Genomic DNA, 23,386 nt, shown 5'->3' on the forward strand with positions numbered 1-23,386 from the left:
AACATAAATGTCTGTGTATTTCAAAATATCTCCAGGGCCCAAAAACACTCTTAGACCCCTGGGGGTTAATGACTCTTGGTTTGTTTTGTGCTTGAGCACATGGCTTTGTCTTTGTTTGCGTTAGCCATGTGCTATTCTTATCCTGCCTCATTGTGTCTAGCTATCACACCCTCTTGTTTAGATTGTCGAAAGCCAGCCACACTACACTTTTCGCCCCATAGACTTCCATTCATACACATGCAAGTGCAGCAGACCGGAAGCGCAAGCTCGTACGACAAGTTTTACAGTTCCCTGCATTGCAAAGGTCAAGCTTGGTGAACTCTGGCCTGTATGCCATCACGTGATTATATTAGACCAATCAAATATCAAAACATGACTTTTGTGGACAGAAATTTTGAAATATGGGGTAATCGCTTAATTTTTTAAATGTCTATTCATATTGTTTAATTACACCCCTTTTCATAGCACAGTACGACAGAATTTTGCAAGCACAAACTCTATAGTGACCATGGTTTTATACATGGTTTTTTGACTGTTTACTGGACACCTGTCCCTTGTTTGCTAACTTCTAATCTTGGTTGGTTTGTTTTGGATGTTAATGTCTCCTTGTTAGTGTTTGCTGAATTTAGTCTAGTAGCTGTCTTTACCTTAGTTTTGTGTTTGTACCTATTTCTTTTATTGAGATTTTGCACTGAATTATACATAAACATGTGGAGATTGTCTAAATTTATCTATATTTTCACCAACCACAATCTTTCTACCTAAGATGGGCAACGTAGTCCGTGACTTTCTGTTCGAGTATGCCTGATGTTGATTTGAGATTGTATGAGCAGAGAAGCCTACGATCTCTTTATGTGTCTTGATGCTGGCTTCTAATGATAAAACTGCAAAATATTTTCTGCAGGAAATGTTTTAAATAACTGTATCTAACTCCTGGTCTTTTTCCATCTCTACAGGTATTTGGGAACTGGTAATCATCATAGCAGGGCAGGCCCTTGTCAGGATCATCAGTGTTGATGCACCCAGCTCTGCAAGTTCATCCACTCCTCCAGAGGAAACTGTACCTGGAGAATGGAAGCTTTCAGCGGTGCTTCAGACTGAGCTGAGCTCAATTCATTTAGCTGTTGTCTGGTTTATATTCATAATGTGCCTAATAATTGTACTTTCGTAATTTTTCATTACTAAATGAAGCATTGCAATATTTACAAACCAGTTATTTAAGCATAGTTAGTGTTTTTTTTAATAATTCAGGATGAGATATTAAATGTTTTTTAAACTATTCAAATTAACATTTATAATTCTATGATTCAGGCATATACTACTAATTAATTTGTTTGTTAATAAATGCTTTAAAAACTCAACTTCATCTAGTTTTGTGACCTAATCTAAAGTGAGGACTATTTATGCTTTATAATGAATTCACTAGATGCTAATGCTTAATAAATGATTCATAGTGCGTAAAGGGTTACAGATTTCCCTTTATCGCATCATCATCAGGCGCTACGCCATAATCTTGTTCCTACAAGAGCAAACACTTAATTGGTTAACGTGGCATGAATGTCTGCTAAAGTTCAGATTTTCCATCTTGAGTGATTCGTGCAACATGCTCACTAGAGGCGCTTTGCGCAAATTTGGTCATTCTCACCACCTCATTCACACGAATACCAAATATACTTAGAGACATTTTGGTAACACTTTATTTTGATGGTCCCCCTTTAGATAGTCTGTTGACCATAAGTTACTTTTCAAGTTCTTATCTGTTTACTCTCAACTGGGTAGTATCTGTAGATTGTCTTTTAAATGTTTCTAGGCAATCATTACAATGTCTACAACATGTAAACATTTATTAAACTTTTGGTAAGTTAAGTGTTACCAATATAGGTTCTAGATGGTCAACAATGTATCAGTAGGTATGTAACAAATCTTCAACAGATGTTCAACAGAGTATCAGTAGATAAGCAACAAATCCTCAGCATTAAGGTTCTAGATGTTCAACAATGTATCAGTAAATATGTAACAAATCTTCAACAAATGTTCAACAAAGTATCAGTAGATATGCAACAAATCCTCAACATTTATTAAACTTTTGATAAGTTACGTGCTACCAAATTAGGTTGTAGTGTATTACAGTGTATTAGTAGATATGCAACAAATCTTCAACAATTTTTTAGTACATTTACCATCAAGATTTTTTTGTTGTCAGTGTCTGCATGTAGATGTTAATCAGTTTATGAATAGACCTTCAGTAAACATTCAGATGCCTATGAGTAGCAACGCAACATAATTTAAAATGAACTTTAATCAAATATAAAGTTAGGATTAGGTACAAATTTCATTCATGTATTTGCAAAAGTGTTCAACTAACTATTCGTTGCATTTAACCTAACTTTCAGTAGACAGTTAGTTTACTTTAAGTTACATTTATCTGCTAATCTGTTGTCACACTAGGCCCATCAAAATGAAGTGAAAACCTAAGAAATGCTGTTGAATGACTGTAAGGAGCCAACATTACAGACAGCATGGTACTATTACTATTCTGTAAATGTTCAGCAGATAGTCAACAGACAGGTAGTAGCAACACTGGTGCAAGTATTTGAAGACACACAACAGCACCACTCATACAAAAACATAAAAATAAATACCAGAGTCATTAGTTCGTTCAACTGCTTTTAATGTATTGCTGTCAAAAATTTCAGTAAACACAACTGAACATTAAATGGCTCTTACTCGCTCTCTCTTTCTTTCTTTATATATATATATATATATATATATATATATATATATATATATATATATATATATATATATATAAACAATTCTGTCTGGTTCTCGAATCTGATTGGCTGATAGCCGTGATATATTTACGTAATATCAGCACCTGTACAGCCTCTTTACCCTTTGTGTATTACTCCGCCCACATACAGCCAGCAGAAAGCAGACACTACAGATCTAAAATTTAAAACATGCTTGCTCAACTGTTTAACTGTCAGCTTATGATTTGAATCCAATGCGGAAGAAAGTAGTTCCTCATACAAAAGGGTTTTTGAGACTCACCATGTTTGATTTAGTTTTTATATCCACAATTATGCCATCAAACTGTTGTATAAACGCAATATCACACTCGTAGCACTGCGATATGGCTGTATATCGGCACTGGTGGGGACACTAACGCACGTTTCCCACACGCTACTCGTGTGATATTGCTCATATAAATATATATATATATATATATATATATATATATATATATATATATATATATATATATATATATACACACATATACATACACACACACACACACACAGTTGAAATAAAGTCAGAATTATTAGCCCCCTTTTGATTTTTTTTTCTTTTTTAAATATTTCCTAAATGATGTTTAACAGAGCAAGGAAATTTTCACAGTATGTCTGATAATATTTTTTCTTATGGAAAAAGTCTTATTTGTTTTATTTCGGCTAGAATTAAAGCAGTTTTTAATTTTTTAAAATCATTTTTGGGACAAAATTATTAGCCCCTTTAAGCTATTTTTTTTCTGATAGTCTGCAGAACAAATCATTGTTATACAATAACTTGCCTAAGTACACTAACCTGCCTAGTTCACCTTATTAACCTGGTGAAGCCTTTAAATGTCACTTTAAGCTGTATAAAAATGTCTTGAAAAATATTATTTACTGTCATCATGGCAAAGATAAAATAAACCATTTATTAGAAATAGGTTTTTAGAAATAGAAATGTGCTAAAACAATCTTCCCTCTATTAAACAGAAATTGGGGAAAAAATAAACAGGGGTGCTAATAATTCAGGGGGGCTAATAATTCTGACTTAAACTGTGTGTGTGTGTGTATATATATATATATATATATATATATATATATATATATATATATATATATATATATATATATATATATATATATATATCTGTTTAATGGAGGGAAGATTTTATCAACATATTTCTTAACAAAATAGATTTAATAACTCTATTTATCTTTCCCATGATAACAGTACATAATATTTGACTAAATATTTTTCAAGACACTTCTATACAGCTTAAAGTGACATTTAAAGGCTGAACTAGGTTAATTAGGGTAACTAGGCAGGTTAGGGTAATTAGGCAAGTAATTGTATAATGATGGTTTGTTCTGTAGACTATCTAAAAAAATATATAGCTTAAAGGGGCTAATAATTTTGACCTTAAAATGGATTTTAAAAATTAAAAACTGCTTTTATTCTAGCTGAAATAAAACAAATAAGACTTTCTCCAGAAGAAAAAAATATTATTAGACATACTGTGAATATTTCCTGAATCTGTTAAAACATCATTTTGAAAACATAAAAAAAAAAAATCAAGGGGGGGCTAATAATTCTGACCTTAACTGTATACACACACACTGGTAGAGCTGACTGATGTCATGTATAAGCCTTCCAAGAATCCCTTGTTTGTGTTTCCTACCCAACCAATAAGTCCATTCTATATATATTAGATGGTTTTCAGCGACTTTTCTGTCCGGTTTGCACGCAGTCTCCATACTTCCCTTTTGTAGTTTGCCTATGCCTTTTCAATGTATTGTGTATGTACCCGTGATGATGGAATAACAAAACTAATGCTGTAGTTCACTGTGTGATGTAGGTATCCTCTCTGAAAAACTTGAGTATGCACGCCATTCATCACTATGAATGATGCTGCCTTTCTTGAAATGTTTTGCTATGATTGGTATAAGGGTCTTCTTGTCCCGTTTGTCCACCAGCTGCAAAACAGGTTTTCGGGAAGGCAAAATTTCAACCATTCCAAATAACCAGCATTTCCTTTTCCACAGACCTCCAAAACGCCCTCTGCCATACTGAAAAAATAGAAAAGAAATTTAAGTTAAACCTTTTCAAAAACTCTGAATAGTCAAAAGCCATGCAGCCTTAAAATAAAGTCAAATATTGTGAGTCTATAAAAATACTTGTGGCAATTTAATTTATTAGAGCAATGGAGCAATGTTAATTTTTTTTATCTACATGTATAAACACTACACAAATTCCATTTAAAAAATTGCATACTTTTCCTGAATCAAATTTTCAGACTTGTCTAGGGATTTTTCACTCTGTAATTAACTTTAAAAAAAATGCTGCATTATTAGTTAGAATCTCTTGGCTAAATTCTTGTAGTTAAACTATAGCTCATTTACCACCAAGTTTAAGTTCAAAGCACACCATTTTGTTAAACTGCAATGCTAAAATGGTGCAAATTCATTCATTCTTGTCATGACAATTTTAATTATCAAACTTTAAACCCTACAAAAACAGAAGGGATGTTTATGTACAAATTACTAGGCAACAGATTTAAATTCCTCTCACTTGTATTCACTGGCTGTTAGCAATCGCAAACTGTTTAATAAATATTTATAAATAAAAGTTTTATCTTACGCATTAAAATAAAGCATTTTGTTATCATGTTTAAAAACATTACATATATAACGATATTACATCATTTACTTACCCACATTAAGTTGCAAACTCAAAGGCTTTTGGTCATCCTAAATTTTAAAATAACTATGGTATATTTTAGGCACTTCTCTAATACTTCATAACAAAAATATTTTATGTGTTCATAAGATTAATTAATTTACCAAAAATGGGTTGCAGCTGGAAGGGCTTCTGCTGCGTAAAAACATGCTGGATAAGTTGGCGGTTTATTCCGCTGTGGCGATCCCGGATTAATAAAGGTACTATGCCGAAAAGAAAATGAATGAATGAATTAATTTCTTTTAGATTTGGAATGAGATTAGGGGTAAGTAACAGTTACCTCAAAAATTTTAATCGTCTTTAAGCTGCTACTACTATAATATACAGTAGTATGAAGTATCAAATACATTTCAGTAGTTCAGTACTTTCTCCTTGTGTCATTCCATTGTTATTATCCACTTATGTAACTAATATATATGTAAATATATATATATATATATATATTGATTCATTCATTCATTTTCGTCGGCTTAGTCCCTTTATTAATCTGGGGTCGCCACAGTGGAATGAACCGCCAACTTATCCAGTATATGTTTTACGCAGCGGATGCCCTTCCAGCCACAATCCATCACTGGGAAACACCCATTCACACTCATACACTACGGTCAATTTTAGCATAGCCAATTCATCTGTACCACATGTCTTTGGACTTGTGGAGGAAACAGGAGCACCCGAAAGAAACCCACGCAAACACGAGGAAAGCATGCAAACTCCACACAGATATGCCAACTGACTCAGCCGAGGCTCGAACCAACCCCCTTCTTGCTGTGAGGTGAACATGCTACCCACTGCGTCACCTATATACACGGTTAAAGTCAGAAATATTAGCCCCGTTTATTTTTTTCACCAATTTCTGTTTAACAGAGAGAATATTTTATCAACACATTTCTAGACATAATAGTTTTAATAACTTATTTTTAATAACTGATTTATTTTATCTTTGCAATGATGACATAAATAATAATTTACTAGATATTTTTCAAGACTCTTCTTACAGCTTAAAGTGACATTTAAAGGCTTAATTAGGTAAATTGGGTTAACTAGGCAGGTTAGGGCAATTAGGCAAGTTATTGTATAATGATGGTTTGTTCTGTAGACTATCAAAAAATAAAAAAATAAAAATACATATATAGCTTAAAGGGGCTAATAATTTTGCCAATAAACTGTATTTTAAAATATTAATAACTGCTTTTATTCTAGTGGAAATAAAATAAATAAGACTTTCTCCAGAAAAAAAAAAATATCAGATATACTGTGAAAATGTCCTTGCTCCTTTAATATTTCAAAAAGAAAAAAAAAATTCAAAGGGGGGCCAATAATTCTGACATCAACAGTATACATATTTATATTATGTATATACACACAATGGTAACATCATATCCACTTGTCGCATATGGAGACCTTGTGAAATCTAAATAATGCAATGTTATATTACAGTAAAAAAAACTGAATGAAAAAAATGTATATGTAGAATACTAGAGAACAGGCTACTAGAGATCATAGAAAATATGCTGTAGAGATCATATGAAAACTTGCCTGTAAATACACTTCATCCAACTGAAATGACTTGCATGGGAATGGAAAAATATAGACTTCGTCCTTACACTTTTCCAAATTCGTCTACATGACTTCTTGCACTGCCTGCAAATAAGTAGTAAAGTTATTCATAAACATGTATTACCTTTGGCAATGCAAACAAACAAACACACAAACAAATAAATAGACAAGTTAAAATAATCTGTCTCAATTATAGTCATCTTATTTTAAGTTTGAGAACTGCTTCTATATTGAATAAAACAATGGTTTAAATTTAAAAGTTGAAAGCATTGAAAGAAAATCAAATTTTAAAAGGTTTTAAACATTTACAGTACTATAAGAGGGTGAAACTTGTAAGTGCTTAAAATAATTGTTAATCTTGAAGCAAATATGCTATAATAGCCCAATAATAACTTACTTTTATTGATGTTATTTTCTGAATAGGATATGGATAAAATAAATATAATATACTTACCAGATGTAGCGGTCTTTACAAGATGTCACAATTTTCATGCTTTTCGTTGTCTTTTTCTTTGCATTCACTGTATTAATTTCAGACGTGACTTGTTTCACTAATATAAACTGTCTCAGAGTGATCTTAACAAAGTGCTCATCTACACATCTGATTAAACCTATTATTTTTTACTAATTTACATTCGCGAAAATACATTACCTAAACTGCTACAGCACGAACTCATGAATTTAGATGCAGCATAAAGCAGGTCGCACACCAGAAGCGCCGCGACACGGCGCGTACATGACAGATTAAAGTATCGCACACCAGACGCGCACATTCGAATGATATTTAACATGAAACTAATCAGATGGCGCTCTGTGGCGCGGCTGAAAAATGAACTGCGTCCTGAGCCGTCGCCGGGCGCCGCCGACAGCCGCCGACTTGCGGCGCCGGTGTGTGTATCCTGATAGAAACCTATGATTAGAATTCTAAAATACATGGCGCTGCGTGGCGCGCCGCCGAGCGTCGCTTCTGGTGTGCGACCTGCTTAATGCTCTGTTGGCGCGGAAAAGACAAATCCGGAAATGGGCGGGACTTGGCGGCCCAGATATTTAAAATTATTTTGTTCTTTGCGGTTTGAATTTATAATATTAATCTAATGAGAAATCTTCATGAAGTTTATTATTTTTATTAAATTTATATCGGCTTTTAAAGTCATTGGTCCCAACTGTTCGGGGTACTAACTTATGTCGATGTCACAGGGTACCTGTTACATTTCTAAGCGCTGTCATCACATAGTCATTTCCGATGATTCAAAAAACTTTATTTAATAATTTTTTAAATGTTAGCTGGACCATTTTGATTTGTACATGATATAGCTAGATGTAATATGACTCGTTTTTATAAAATATGAGTGTTTTTAATCTTTCCCATAAGACTCTACTTCAAATTATGTACAGCTAAGCGCCCTCTACAGGAAAACTACATAAAAGGCGCTTAAAAAGGATTGCCGCCTAAATAAAGCTCCCTTAACAAAAGGAACGCAAATTTGTTCTCCGTGATCAACCCAAATGCAACTACCGTGGAAGAAAAGGTACGTGTGAAGTTTTGACCAAATGTTACTTGTGATTTTACTGTGTTACTGTTTCAAGTAGGCCCAATGGAAAGTGATCAGCTCGCATCAACATAGTTTCTTAGATCCATTTCAACTTAGCCTGTATAGTAGTTAGTTGTTATAAAACTCGATTTAAAAAGCATAATTCTGTTTTCAAGTTCAGACGGAGTGATAAAGGCAAAAACAATTTACTTGGCCACTTAATCACCATTTGACATGAAAACTTGTATAAATTTCAAGTAATTTTGCATGTTTTAATAATGTGTCTTTAGACTAGGTGTGTATTACATGCTTAATAATCAATTTTTAGACTGTGTGTGTGTGTGGGCCTATTATTATTTAAAATAAAATATTAAAATAAAAATGATTATATTATGTAAAAAATATAATATAAAAATAAAACCAAAAAGTAAATAACTGTTTTGTCTGACAAGGTTTCAGGACATAGCAAATTTCAGCACAACACTAACTGACTAGTCTCACTCACTCACACACACACACACACACACACACACACACACACACACACACACACACACACACACACACACACACACACACACACGTGTACACACTCTCACTAACACACTCACTCTTGTACATGCTCTCTCTCACACACACCTACATTCTATCTCAATTCAAGTCAGAATTACTTTTTTAGCATGACTAAATGATACAATGTTGCCAACACAAACACATAGACATCTCACAGACACATGTACATGCTCTCACTCACACACACACTTCTACATGCTCTCTCATAAACATGTACTGGCTCTCTCTCTTACACACCCTAGCACATGCTGTCTATCACACACACACACGCATGCACGCACACACACACACACACACATACACACACACACACACACACACACAAACAAATGTGCATGTTAATGATACTTATTTCTATAATTTTACGTGCTCATTAGGCTTACGATAGGTGGTTGCATTGTGATTATTTGGTCATGAAGGTATTAATGTTTTAAATTGTTTTTCAGCTGTTCTTGATGTCATACATTGCTACAAAAGGCTTTTGAAGTGGACAAGACGTGGACCAACCATGACCAGAGCGTTTCAGAGAGAAGGTGTCTCTCAAAATGCAGTGGCTCAGCTTGCTGCAATTGCAGAGCTGTACTTTGCTAACAGGGAGGGATTTAACAGCATCAGCTTCACACCAGGACAATTAACAGTTCGCTCAAAAGTGTAGAGAGTTCATTTTTGGAGATTTTTGCATAAATGTTGTATCAATAAAAAGGAAGGGTTCACTTTTGTCTTTTTATCTGAATAAGTGATTAGAGTAGATTTGCTATGTCACTTATTGTTGCCATGTTTATTGTATGTTTCTTTGTTCAATAATGCTCCTGTTTACTGTTGGTAAAATGTAGAAGCAAAAACTTACAGCACAATAAACTTGGCTTATAATGCCAAAAAAAAAAAAAAAAAAAATATATATATATATATATATATATATATATATATATATATATATATATATATATATATATATATATATTTAAATCAGATGCAAAAACTATTAAATTCCGACTAAATTAATTAATTTTCTTTTCACCTTAGTCCATTTATTAATCTAGGGTTGCCACAATGGAATGAATCATTCCATGTTTTACACAGCAGATGCCCTTCAAGCTGCAATGCATCACTGGGAAACATCCAAACACACACATATTTGAGCCTACTCAATTTACCTGTACCGCATGTCTTTGGACTTGTGGAGGAAACCGGAGCACCCGGAGGACACCCACACGAACACAGGGAGAACATGCAAACTCCACACAGAAATGCCACCTGACCTAGCTGAGGCTCGAACCAACGACCTTCTTACTGTGAGGTGAACGTTTTACCCTCTGCGCCACCACATTGCCCGCCATTTAAATTGTTTTTCTAAAATTTGTTTTTTTTTTCAGCCTACTATGTTAAAGATAATGAAAAAAAATATTTGCCACAAAAAAAGTTACATTGCAGAACTGAGACTTAAAAAAAATATACATTTTAGAAAAAAATGTATATGGTGCCTGCATTGTCTTGCCTGCAGCAAGAAAGTCACTGGTTCGAGTCTCGGCTGGGTCAGTTGGTGTTTCTGTGTGAAGTTTGCATGTTCTCCCCATGTTCGCGTGGGTTTCCTCTGGGTACTCTGGTTTCCCTGACAAGTCCAAAAACATGTGGTAATGCCTAATATCCGATGTCAGAAAGTGATTCATTTTTTTTTATTGTTATATTTTTGGTATTTGTTATGCAGCAAGCCCAGAGATTGTTGTGTACACTATGATTTTATATAAAATTGACTTTAATGTGTGATAGGAATAAAACGTGATCATAAACGAATGATTTCTCCACTCAAATGAATGGCGACTTGGACCCGGAAACAGTATTACATATGTCATCACTTAACAAGCGGATATGGTTTTGCATCTAAACTCTTCAAATTTAACAATTGTTTTTAGTTGTCCTGAAGTTAGTTTTCTTTAGCTTAATTATTTGGGCTGTTCTTTTTTTTTTTACAGCAATACATTAAAAGCAGTTGAACGAACTAATGACTCTGGTATTTATTTCATGTTTTTGTATGTGTGGTACTGTTGTGTCTGTCTTCAAATACTTGCACCAGTGTTGCTACTACCTGTCTGTTGACTATCTGCTGAACATTTACAGAATAGTAACCATGCTGTCTGTGATGTTGGCTCCTTACAGCCATTCAACAGCATTTCTTAGGTTTTCACTTCATTTTGATGGGCCTAGTGTGACAACAGATGAGCAGATAAATGTAACTTAAAGTAAACTAACTGTCTACTGAAAGTTAGGTTAAATGCAACGAACAGTTAGTTGAACACGTTAGCAAATACATGTATGAAATTTGTACCTAACCCTAACTTTATATTTGTTTAAAGTTCATTTTAAATTATGTTGCGTTGCTACTTATAGGCATCTGAATGTTTACTGAAGATCTATTCATAAACTGATTAGCAACTACATGCAGACACTGACAACAAAAAAATCTTGATGGTAAATGTACTAAAAAATTGTTGAAGATTTGTTGCATATCTACTAATACACTGTAATACACTACAACCTAATTTGGTAGCACGTAACTTATCAAAAGTTTAATAAATGTTGAGGATTTGTTGCATATCTACTGATACTTTGTTGAACATCTGTTGAAGATTTGTTACATATTTACTGATACATTGTTGAACATCTAGAACCTTAATGCTGAAGATTTGTTGCTTATCTACTGATACTCTGTTGAACATCTGTTGAAGATTTGTTACATATCTACTGATACATTGTTGACCATCTAGAACCTATATTGGTGACACTTACCTTACCCAAAGTTTAATAAATGTTTACATGTTGTAGACATTGTAATGATTGCCTAGAAACATTTAAAAAACAATCTACATATACTACCTAGATGAGAGTAAACAGATAAGAACTTGAAAAGTAACTTATGGTCAACAGACAATCTAAAGGGGGACCATTAATATAAAGTGTTACCGACATTTTTGTAGAAGGTGATGCAAAAACTGATGCAAAAACTATTTTTGGAAGCTGTTTGACAAACATGTGTGTTGGTATAGTGTTTCCACAATTATATTGGAGTGATATTAATGCGTATAAACAAGACAAGATTTGAGAAGAAACCAGAATTAAAAGATCTGTTCAAACTCTCTGTGATCCAACTGCACTTCAAGAAGCTGTAAGTGATACACTGCATTTTCATAGTATATTAAACTTCATGATTCATGACTGCTGTAATCACCACAGCTGCAGTGTGCACAACTATAAATGAGGGGATCATTGAAATATGAATCTTAATTGCTGAAAAATTACAAAAACATGCTGATAAAAAGTTAAAAGAATTTTTTTTAAATCGTTACGATTAAACTTCTTTAATAAAATGCCAAGACATGCTCAAGGTCGTAATTTAACAGTTTTATTGTGGATCAAAAAAGTCTGGAAAAAACACGAGATACAACGCATTACAATTCTCACAACTTCAAAACTACAGTTGTTACATTTCATTGAATAGTATTTCTGTAAAACATGTAGAGGTTTAAGTTTTATGGAATGATTCAGTTCCAAATCTTGATGAAAAATGAAATGGAACTGTAATATGAAGGGGACGCTGACAAAGAAGTGCAGATCCAAATGCAGGTTTATTACACATGGCAATGAGATGGTCAGTCAAGCAACATTCAACACAGGGGCAAACAGATGTATGCAGGGAATCCAGAGTCATGGTCAAATAACAAATGGTAAATGGTCAGTCCCGGCAGCAAACAACGTAAACAATTACCAAATAGCAAGGCAAAAAAGAGAAACACGTCATAATGTTCACAGTAACCATATTACAAGACTTACAAGACTGCTCTCAAAGTCCATGTAATCAGTTCATAACGATCCTCCGACTGTGTGTGTGCGTGCATGCGTGCGTGCGTGTGTGTGTATTCGTACACTATTTTATAATAACAGGTGGACACATGAGATCTGCTTCACTCTGTCTTGTTTACTCAGGAACTGACGTCATGACCACTGTGTTACCACATTACAGATTTGAACAACATCATACATTCATACGTTCCGCTTCCAATGTATCAATTATGGTACACCTCCCCTTTTAAGTAGAAACCCTCTTCTAAAATTTACTTGTAAGAACAAACATTCCACTACAGGTGACATCATCTCTAAATATGAGCTTGAACTCAAGAGAACAACTTTCTTTTCTTTTTACTTTTTTTTCTTAAGAACATAACCTCTATTTTCTTTACAAGTTCAAATGCTCAGTTAAGTCGTGACACTCTGCCTGAACTTGTCACATAAGACTCTCTGGACCTATCCTTGTCTTTTACAGGATGGATATAAGTTTCAGTGTTACCTGTGTCAAGGGTTGAGTCTCTGGGTTCAATGAGTTCTTGATGTTGCATTGGGTGCATTGCCCGCACATGAGTGCGGTTTCTCCTCAGCAGTCCTTCATCAGTGTGTATGATGTAGGATCTTGGTGTTACCGCTGGACTCATGACTGTCCCTTGAGATTGTTCTCTTGGCAGCCACACACTTTGTCCAGGTTTCAGTATTGGCAAAGGACGTACTCGGTGGCGCATATCATACCGGCATCGCTGTTTGTCTTTTGCTCGCCTCTCACACTTCCTGAACCCCTTGATATTTGGCCATCGAGGTTTTAAAATCATTGGAAACTGTGGTAATGAAGTGCACAGTACTCTCCCCATGAGAAGTTGTGCTGGAGAGTAGCCATTCTCTAGAGGCGTAGCCTGATATGTCAGAAAAGCTTTTGTTTTCTTTCCTCCTTTTCATAGTCCTTTTACTGTTGCCACTGCACGCTCTGCTTCTCCGTTTGCTTGTGGGTATTTCGGGCTGCTAGTAATGTGTGCAAACCCATAGTCACTTGCAATATTCTTGAAGAGTGCACAGCTATACTGTGGTCCATTGTCTGACATAAAAGTCTCTGGAATTCCATGGCGACTAAACACATCTTATAGTGCTGCAATTACAGTTTCTGCTGTGGCTACATTGAGACATGCTACTTCAGTGTAGCATGATAAATAGTCCACAACCAGGAGATATGTAATCTTTTCCCAGAAAAATAAGGCCCCGTTTACACTAATGCGTTTTTGTTTTAAAACGCATATGTTTTGCTACGGTTACACCATCCGTCCACACTACGCCGGAGTTTTCGTGCGGCGAAAACTGAACGTTTCGAAAATGCTGGAGAGGCCGTTTTCATTCTGAAACGCTGCTGCTCCGTCTCAATGTGGATGGGGAAAAACAGAGACATCTGAAAACGGAGGCGGGGCTGCCAACATTCGCCTATCTGATTGGGGCTTTTCCTCAATATTAAGTAGCCTAACACACAGTTTAGTCTCGCATCCTCTCCATGTAAGTTCAGACTTGGCAAGTTTGATATGGAAAACAGACCCTCGGGGACATGTCTGGTAAATCTTCAGTGGAAAGTGTACTTTATAACCTTATTTACATCACCCTGGCTACGTTGTTTCACTTTCTCAACAATAAAATGAAAACATGATTTAAGGAACTGCCTATTTTCATTTTGATATTAACCAGACAGCAGAAATGCTGAGGCGTCGTGCTGCATCTTCATTGTATGCATATTTTTAATAAAACAGAGCCTATATAACATCACTGCCTCCTTTCATTTTCATTGAAAATACGAAACGTATCCTTTGCTTTGCTGAATGTCAGTTTTACTAATCAATAATAGCCATTATGAAAGTATAATGCACAATAAGTTTATACATTATAGGTAATAAAGGCAGTCAATATACAGCATGTATGTGGTTCCATTAATTATTAACTTATCTTTGCGCTCAGCCAAAACACGTTACCTGTGAACAAGTAATCGATTCAAAAGTCCAAAGTCGGGGAATATGTCGTTTGATATAGACAACAAGATTAATTAAATATCACGTTTAGCAAATATAGTGAGATTGGACCCAACGGGAGATGCTTGATGAGCAGTCCGACCAGCACAGCTTTCATCTGGGCAGAAATGCTGCAGCGCTTGCCCGAGAGTGTGTGTGTGTGTGGTCACGTGATGTGAGTTTTCAGCGTTTTGGTGTGGACGGAGAGCAGTTTAGAAAAGTAAAACGCTGAGTAAAACGCAAGTGTGGACGCGGATCGTTTTCACTCTAAAACGCTGTTTTTAAACTAAAACGCACTAGTGTAAACGTGGCCTAAGTCTGTGCCCACTCGCTGCCAGGGTCTTTCAGGCACTGGGGTAGTCAGCAAGGGTTCTCTGTGTTCTGCTTTATTCTGTGTTATACATATAGTACAGTTCTCCACCAACTGACTAATGTGAACAGACAGTCCTGGCCACCAGACGGCCTGATCAGCTCTGGCTGGGCATTTGACAATACCCTGGTTACCATCGTGTATGTTATGGAGGACCTCCTGCCTCATGCATTGAGGAATTACTATTCTTTGGCCCCTGAGGAGTAGCTCTCCAGCAACAGTAAGATTTTCTCTTTCAGGCCAGTATGGCCGCAACTCAGGTGGAAGATCATGTTTCATCAGCCACTCAGTCTCACAGTATTGGATGAGTTTTCCACAAATAGGATCAGCTTTCTGACTCTTGATTATAGTAGTCAACCGTGTCTCTGTAGCTGGGAGGGCCTGAATTACTGCATCCACAAACACCTTTACTTCCTCCTCTTCCTGTTTCTCCTCCTGCGTAAATGTATGTTTTACTGCGGCTCTTGATAAAGTGTAAGAAGTTATGAGCTGTTTACCCGGCACATGCACAATGTCAAATGTGACATTGTTCCCCCTTTCTGTCAGTCCAGTTGGCTTTTCTGTTTTGCTGCATCTCCAGGGCCATTGCCTCCAGTGTTGGGCCTTTTTCCTTATCTCCCTCTGTTCCCAGGCCGGACTTCTTATAGTTTTTTCCAAACACCAGCTTCCTCTCTCTCACTCACTCCTCTGCATCCCCCACACGTCCGCTTCATTGAGCGCCCCCTGCTGGGTAATGTTGAGAAGACCGCTGAATTTCTTTTATAGTTTGTGACTTTATTCCGGCTGTTGTTTTGCTTTTTTTTTTTTTTTCTGAGGATCACGAAAAGGATGCCCTCTGCTGGGAATATGTTGTGCCAGCGCTGTTTACAGTTGAAGACTGCCAAAAGACTTAATGTTCTGTTTTTTTCCCTCCTCCTGGCTGTATTTTGGTCTTCCTCCAGAAAATAACTTATTTTCGATCTAACTTATTTAGAATTTGAATCAGTTGTATCTCGCATGTTGTTTTTTCCAGACTTTTTTGATCCAAAATAAAACTGTAAAATTATGACCCTAAGCATGTCTTGGCATTTTATTAAAGGTGCTTAATCGTAATGATTTAGTCACTTTATTGATGATGTTTAATCTAGGAAAAGTCTGTAAAATAACAGTTTCTTTGTAAGACTCTAAGTGTGTAACTTTATTGAACATATTTTATCATAATTAAGGAAAAGTCTGTAAAATAACAGACTTTCTTTGTTAAACACTTATTGTGTAACTTTATTGAACAGATTTGATTATAATAATCTAGGAAAAGTCTGTGTGTTAGCAGTGTTTTTCTGTAAACATTTTAATGAAAATATCTGTAGAGTTATTTTTTGGGCTTTATTTCAACAAAGAAATTTTACCATAATTTTATAGGTTTTGTTTGGCAGCCGTAGCTGCCAGTCCTTTGACCTTTTTTTACGATTTTTATTCATTTATTTTTTACAGAGCAAGTAATTACAATTTATTACTTTAATTTTAAATATACTTAAAAAAAACAGGAAAAAACACTGTGTAAAAATGGCTGTAATTTGTCATTACTTATATAGTACATAAAATAAAAGTCAAGCTGTTAATTTACAGATATTATTTGTAATTTTTACGGACTTTTGTATAAATACTGCATAAATAATACTGTAATTTCCCAGTATTAAAAAAAAACAAGAATGTCAGTAATTTGTCTTTAATGATAAAGTCCCTAAAATGAAAGTTAAACTGTTAATTCAGAGAGATTGTCATTTTACTACGTTTTGAATATAAATTGAAATAACAAAAATTTAATGTAAAATATTTAGAGATTTTCTGTAAAAATTATTATTTTTTTTTTTTACAGTGTAATGCATTATTAACATCCAAATTCATGTTTTGTAACATAAATGCACCATGAGATATCTATTACCAATGAAAAACTATATTTTCATTAACTAACAAGCAAATACTTACTGTTACCATTAGTGCATATCAAAACAATATTGTTGAATGCTGAGATTTGTACCTTTAATTAGTTTTTTTTTTTTTTTTTGTGGTAATTTGATCCGGTTATACAGAATTTTTTTACATAATCAGAATAGCTTAGTCTTAATTTGCTCCATTAAATTGCTCACAGGTCTACTGCAAGGAAGACTTTAAGCATTTAATATTTATGGTTTTCCTACACGAAGTGCAAATAAACCATACAGACTTGAGATTGCCATCAAGAAAATTTTATGTTTATCAATTTGCAGGTGAAATAGATCCAGTACAGAATTCTCATTCCTGGATAAACAAGCATATATGAAATATTTTTTTTAGGAAAAATGGAATTTCCTAAAATACTACTATCATAGCCCTAACAGCAGAACAAATTGAAAAAATTGAATAAATAACACATTAAAAAAAGAGAAACCATAACTGTGTCTTTTTCAGAATGCAGAGAAGGCTCCAGTGGCCTTACATTAGGGGATAGCTGGCCATTGTCGCAATGCCACAGTGATTGTTTTTGTCTTTTGCCATGTAGATGTAGCCTTTGTCACCCCATTTGTCAGACCAGCTAAAAAAAGATGAAAGAAATAAAATATGAAAACATGCAATCAAGCTAGTACACGCAAAACTAAAGATTGTTGGCATCATACCTGTTCTTCACAATCCAGTATCTATTCCCAGCAACATCAGCACCCTGATAACCATAGCCAACCACCAAGACTGCATGATCAAGTTGACTGGTACATGCTCTCTCATAATAGATGCCTAAAGATCAGAATATTACAAAGGAGTTAAGGCAGAGTAAGTTCAGTAATAAGTTTGTAATAATTTTGGATATATATTGAATTAAAACTAGAGTTGAGGGATATCAGACACCTACCAGACTGATAGAACTGTAGAGATTGATGTGATGCGTCAATAGCAACAGATACAGGACCCACAGCAGCAACAGCATTCATTAGGGCAAGCTCATTACCTTTGGGAATGTCCACGAATCCGGTGATTTTAGCGACATTAAAACGGGGGTCATAGCGGCATGGCAGATCATCCTGCAAGCACAAAGTTAAAATAAGAAAAACATGGTACATTGAAGTCTTAAAATACTTAATGACCTTCATTCAAAGAGATTAAAAAACTAAAATGACATTTTTCCACAATCTGCAAATACAGCAGTTTAATCCCATGCCTCAAAAGAAAATTTTTTCATTGCTCAGTCACAATATGATTCTTACCCTTGCAAGATAAGGGTATGACTGCTCAGAATCCAGCCCCTTGTTTTCTTTAACATACTGGAAGGCCTGGTCCATGAGGCCTCCATTACACCCTTGATTGCCATGTGGTCTGGAACAGTCCACCAAGTTTTGCTCACTCATAGAAATCAGCTTTCCAGTTTTACGGAAGAGCTGACCTTCCAATGCACCCGTTGAACTGAAAGACCAGCAAGATCCACATTGTTTCTAAAACCACAAAACAGAAGAGTCACCAAACAGTAAAGCTACAGATACACATACTGACATGTAATAGCCATTTATACATTAAACTGGGTTTACCAGATCAACTGTAAATAGATCAATTGTCATAGATGCAACTATAGGTCCTAATTTAGCATAAAACATTTGCAGTTTTCAGTTACTTTAAACTCACCTGGTCTTTGACAGGAGTAACATAGCCCCTCTGTCTCCAGTCAACCTGTTGTGGGGCTGCAAAAAATTTGGGTTCCATGAACAACGGGCCCTGTGACGTCCGGTTGGGGTCATGCTTATAACCATTCATTGCCTGTCTGAACTCCTCATTTGTCTAATAAAGAGATTGCAGTGAAAAAGTTAAGAAAACAACCTTACAAATAGTGCTTTAAAAAGGTATTAATAGCACCTCAAATTGAGAATTAAAGTAATTTTGCAGAAAATCCATTAAAACACACAGGGCTTAAATCTCTAATCTAGGATGTTGTTGACTGTAATTGAATCATTTAATAAACACAACAACATTCTGATCTGGTTTCACACTTATGAATCTTGCATTTTGATAGTTTTTTTTTTCTCTTTTTGACCATTTGGATTGTATAAAGCAGTGGTTCTCAAACTGTGGTACGTGTACCACTAGTGGTACGCAGGCTTCCTTCTAGTGGTACGCAGAGAAATGAAATGTGTCATGTACATGCTACACACATTTCAAAATTTATTAAAAATGATGTATATAATATGCCATAAATGACATATAGCCTATATTTCTGAGGTAATCTGCCACTTTTTTTTTAACTGTGCAGAGTTGTAGCTGCTTTACTGGGCCTACTACGCTACTGTATTTCAATACTGCTCTTTTTGGTGGTATTTGGAGAGACAATTCTTTTCTGAGGTGGTACTTGATGAAAAAAGTTCGAGAACCACTGGTATAAAGCAATATAGATAGAGAAATAAATGACTGTAATTGACTGTAATACTAAACTGCTCACCATGTCACCAAATTGATTCATTCCCATTTTAAAGGTGTGATTTCCTAAGGAATACTCAAAGTTGTGTTGCTCAATTTTTCTCAAGTTCTCCTCCCAAATCATTCTCCTCCCGACCTCTACGTCCTGGAGTAGAAAGTAGATACAGTATCAGCTATTGCAAAGCACCAGTTCAACATAAACACATGCACTGCATCATTCATTCATGTTAAGCTGATACATGGCTACAGACTACAGTCTTCCCACCTCATGATAGCTTTTTCCATGCTGGCTCTTCCAGGAGTTCCAGTGGTCATCTAACTGGATGTCTATAGATGGAGCAGCAAACACTGCACTTATGTACAGCGTGACGAGCAAAGCAAACATCATCCTGCCTGGAAGACTAACAGAAAAAAACAATAACAAAAAAAAAAAAAGTACTTAAAGCAATTTAAAGAAAATTTACAAACATTAACAAAACACTTTAAACAGGCAACAGCACAAGCAGTTCACTTTACTGTGAGTTGAGGTAAATGTCACATTAATATAATACAAGCAATGTCTCCTATGAAGGAAGGAAAAAAAAAAGAAAGATTTACACTTACCTTTCACAAGCAAACCTTACTGACTGTAATTGCTTACAATTGAGTGTGTTTTATAGCCTGTCCGAACATAGAGGCGGTCTCTCATTGGATGACGTTGATGATGAAACTAGTCAATTTACAGCCAATAAGGTGCAGCAAGAACTTCATCTTGTGATGTGATCCAGCATCACAAGTATTCATCAATGGACTATGGTTATTCTTTATATTATTAGTAGACTGTAACAATATTAAGGCATTTAGAAATGTTTTGTTATTTCCACAGTTTATAAAATCAACATTTTCAATACACTAGTGGAAAGATTACTAGAATATGCAACACTTGATTGGGGGATGTAGAGATTGTGTTAGGTTTGTTTTAATCATTGTTTGTGTTTGTCACATAAGGGTGTGTTTGACCAATCCCACATGCTTAGACAGAAAATAATCCAAGAGAAAACACAGAGTCCATTTAGAAAACTAAGCATTTTTAAATAGCATCAGGGGCTAATTACTTTCATTCTAATTACTAAATAATAATAATAATTAAGGCTGACTGAAATTAGCAGACACAATACTTCCAGTTTTACTGTATATATATATATATCATTGCATACGTCATTGCACACGTATATATCATTGCATACGTCATTAAGAATGTGTGTGTTTGCCCTACAGTGATAATTGTTTAATTACCTTTAAACATAAAGCAGTAAATGAATGAAAGTAGCAAGCTGGTTACTCACTCAATAAACATTTTAAAGCAAAACCAGACATTAACAAAAAACACAAAATAATTAGATGTTATCATTATACTTTCAGGCTAATAAAATGAGTGTTATAGGCCAGGTGATAGTTGCTGTTAAGTTGCAGAACTTTCCTAAGTGCACATAAAATTTATAAACACGAGTTTTAGATTATTTTCCCTAAACAGTTTAACATCCTCATGAACTTTTTTAGCATTGCATAATCTTTTCAGACATTAAAGTTTATTTTTAAATTTTATCATCATATCAAATAAAGAAAACAGCTCAGTTGCCTGTAAGCGTTTACTGCATATTTAAATGTGTTTTAAAACAAGTGTTTTCCCACCACTGTTAGAATGCATATGCATTTTTGTTGCAGTTTAAGAATGTTTAAATTAAGATATTTAAATTAAATTAGATGGTGCGTCAAATTAAAAGTTTTTTTTTTTTCTGATATGCTAAACTATACTCTCATCACCTATTGATTCAGTACAGGACCACCGACACCCACATCTCGAAGGACACACAGTACACACACAGTGAATCCCAGGAGACTCATCACACCCTCCATCACTCAACACAAATGCTGTTCGAGAAATGCACAATTTTTCTTTAAATTTGGTTTGCAGTATCAAATTCCATTAAAACAACTGTTTCCCACCAGTCCTTACTTCACACTCATTCCTCAAAGTTTGTTGTGAGATAATTTAGGAAAAGTGGCTGAATGAAAGTGAAACTGCTGAACTGCAGTTGAAGTCTAAAACCTAAAAATGAAACCCCCAAAATTACATGAACATTACCCTCTTTGCCTAAAGATGCTCATACAGCTGTTTAAGGAAAGTCACTAAGCTTAACTGGTGTTAGACTTAAGATCTGATGCCTACCATAACTGTGTGTGAGATCGCTCTCTCTCTGACACACCACATACCTGCTTCATCTCTCTGCATATGCTGCATAGTTCTAATAAATACCCTTAAATATATAACCATGCTTGTCTTCCTTGTGTGACTGTGACAGGATTCCCGACTAAAGAAAAACGCTACCTTCCACTCCCATGAGCGCCACTACCATTCCTGTGGTCATCACAAAAATGCTTGCCCCATGAGCTACTCAGGCGATCCGAGTACCTGCAATGTTTTTCTCCTACAATGCTTTCTATATTGAGGCTAATGCTCACCAGTTTCCATATGAGATTTTGAAAGTTGCTTTCATGCTTTTCTTTTATACCTCCAACATCCGGATCCTACGCTGCTCTTCACAGTGAAAGTTGATGCAGCTGATGCTGGAGTAGGCGCCGTACTCTCCCAGTGCTCTGGTAAACCCAGCGTCCTCCATCCGTGTGCATACTATTCACGGATATTAACACCAGGGGAACAGAATTATGGCATTGGCGACTGCAAACTACGGCCGATCAAACTTGCCCTTGAGGAGTGGCGGCACTGGCTTGAAAGAGCCCAATTTCCCTTCACGGTCATAATGGACCATAAGAACCTTCAATATCTTTCCAATGCCAAACACCTAAATGCTTGTCAAGCTCGCTGGTCCTTTTTCTTCGCCCTGTTTGACTTCAACATCACCTATCAGCCAGGTCACAAGAACATAAAAGCCAATGCCCTCTCCCGTATATATTCACCTGAACCCCCTATTGATACTCCTGAAGCTGTATTACCACCTTCTGTCTTCCTGGCACCCATTTTGTGGCAACTGGATGAAAAAATCTACGCCGCCACTGTGGAAAAACTAGCACCCCCTGAACTCCGCCAAGGCCTCATGTACTTGCCTACCAGGTACCGTCTCCAACTCTGGATAGTGCGCACAACTCTCTTGGCTCAGGACACCCTGGAGGCAGGCGAAACAAGCGAAAACTCAGAAGTGCCCACAGTGGATCACTGGTTCAGAGAGAGCGAGAGGGTATGGGACTCAGCACATGTCTATCTTCTGCAGGCAGTACGGAGGTACACTGACACCGCAAATCATCACCGCCTACCTAATACCACTTACCATCCTTGAGATAAGGTATGATTCTCCACTAGGAACATCCACCTCCGTCTGTGTTGCCGTAAGCTGAATTCCCGCTACATAGGATTGTTTACAGTGCACTCCCGAATAAACCGTCACTTATCGCCTCAACCTGCCTCCTTACTACAGTTTTGCACCTACCTTTCATGTGTCCTTACTTAAACCTTTCACTGATCCTGTTTTTCCTCCATCCACAAACCCGGAACCATAGGGTCTTTCTGG

At 35.7% G+C, this 23,386-nt stretch overlaps 1 protein-coding gene and 1 long non-coding RNA gene across 2 annotated transcripts; both read right to left on the reverse strand.

The window, feature by feature from the left end:
• Nucleotides 1-4,212: 4,212 nt before the first annotated feature.
• Nucleotides 4,213-7,763, reverse strand: LOC141376777 (uncharacterized). Its single transcript, XR_012387926.1, has 3 exons — nucleotides 7,526-7,763; nucleotides 7,051-7,155; nucleotides 4,213-4,844 (listed from the first exon to the last, which is right to left on the reverse strand). It is a non-coding gene; the product is annotated as an uncharacterized lncRNA (long non-coding RNA).
• Nucleotides 7,764-17,616: 9,853 nt separating this feature from the next.
• si:dkey-239j18.2 lies at nucleotides 17,617-20,450 on the reverse strand. The gene is made up of 8 exons (NM_001287203.1): nucleotides 20,424-20,450; nucleotides 20,086-20,221; nucleotides 19,843-19,965; nucleotides 19,035-19,187; nucleotides 18,623-18,847; nucleotides 18,271-18,439; nucleotides 18,041-18,155; nucleotides 17,617-17,958 (listed from the first exon to the last, which is right to left on the reverse strand). Exons 2-8 carry the CDS (start codon nucleotides 20,206-20,208, stop codon nucleotides 17,859-17,861), a joined length of 1,008 nt encoding a protein of 335 aa, NP_001274132.1. The 5' UTR covers nucleotides 20,209-20,221; nucleotides 20,424-20,450; the 3' UTR covers nucleotides 17,617-17,858.
• Between the last annotated feature and the right edge of the window lie 2,936 nt (nucleotides 20,451-23,386).

The sequence above is a fragment of the Danio rerio genome, chromosome 12 (assembly GCF_049306965.1).
Source record: "Danio rerio strain Tuebingen ecotype United States chromosome 12, GRCz12tu, whole genome shotgun sequence".
Lineage (NCBI taxonomy): Eukaryota > Metazoa > Chordata > Actinopteri > Cypriniformes > Danionidae > Danio > Danio rerio.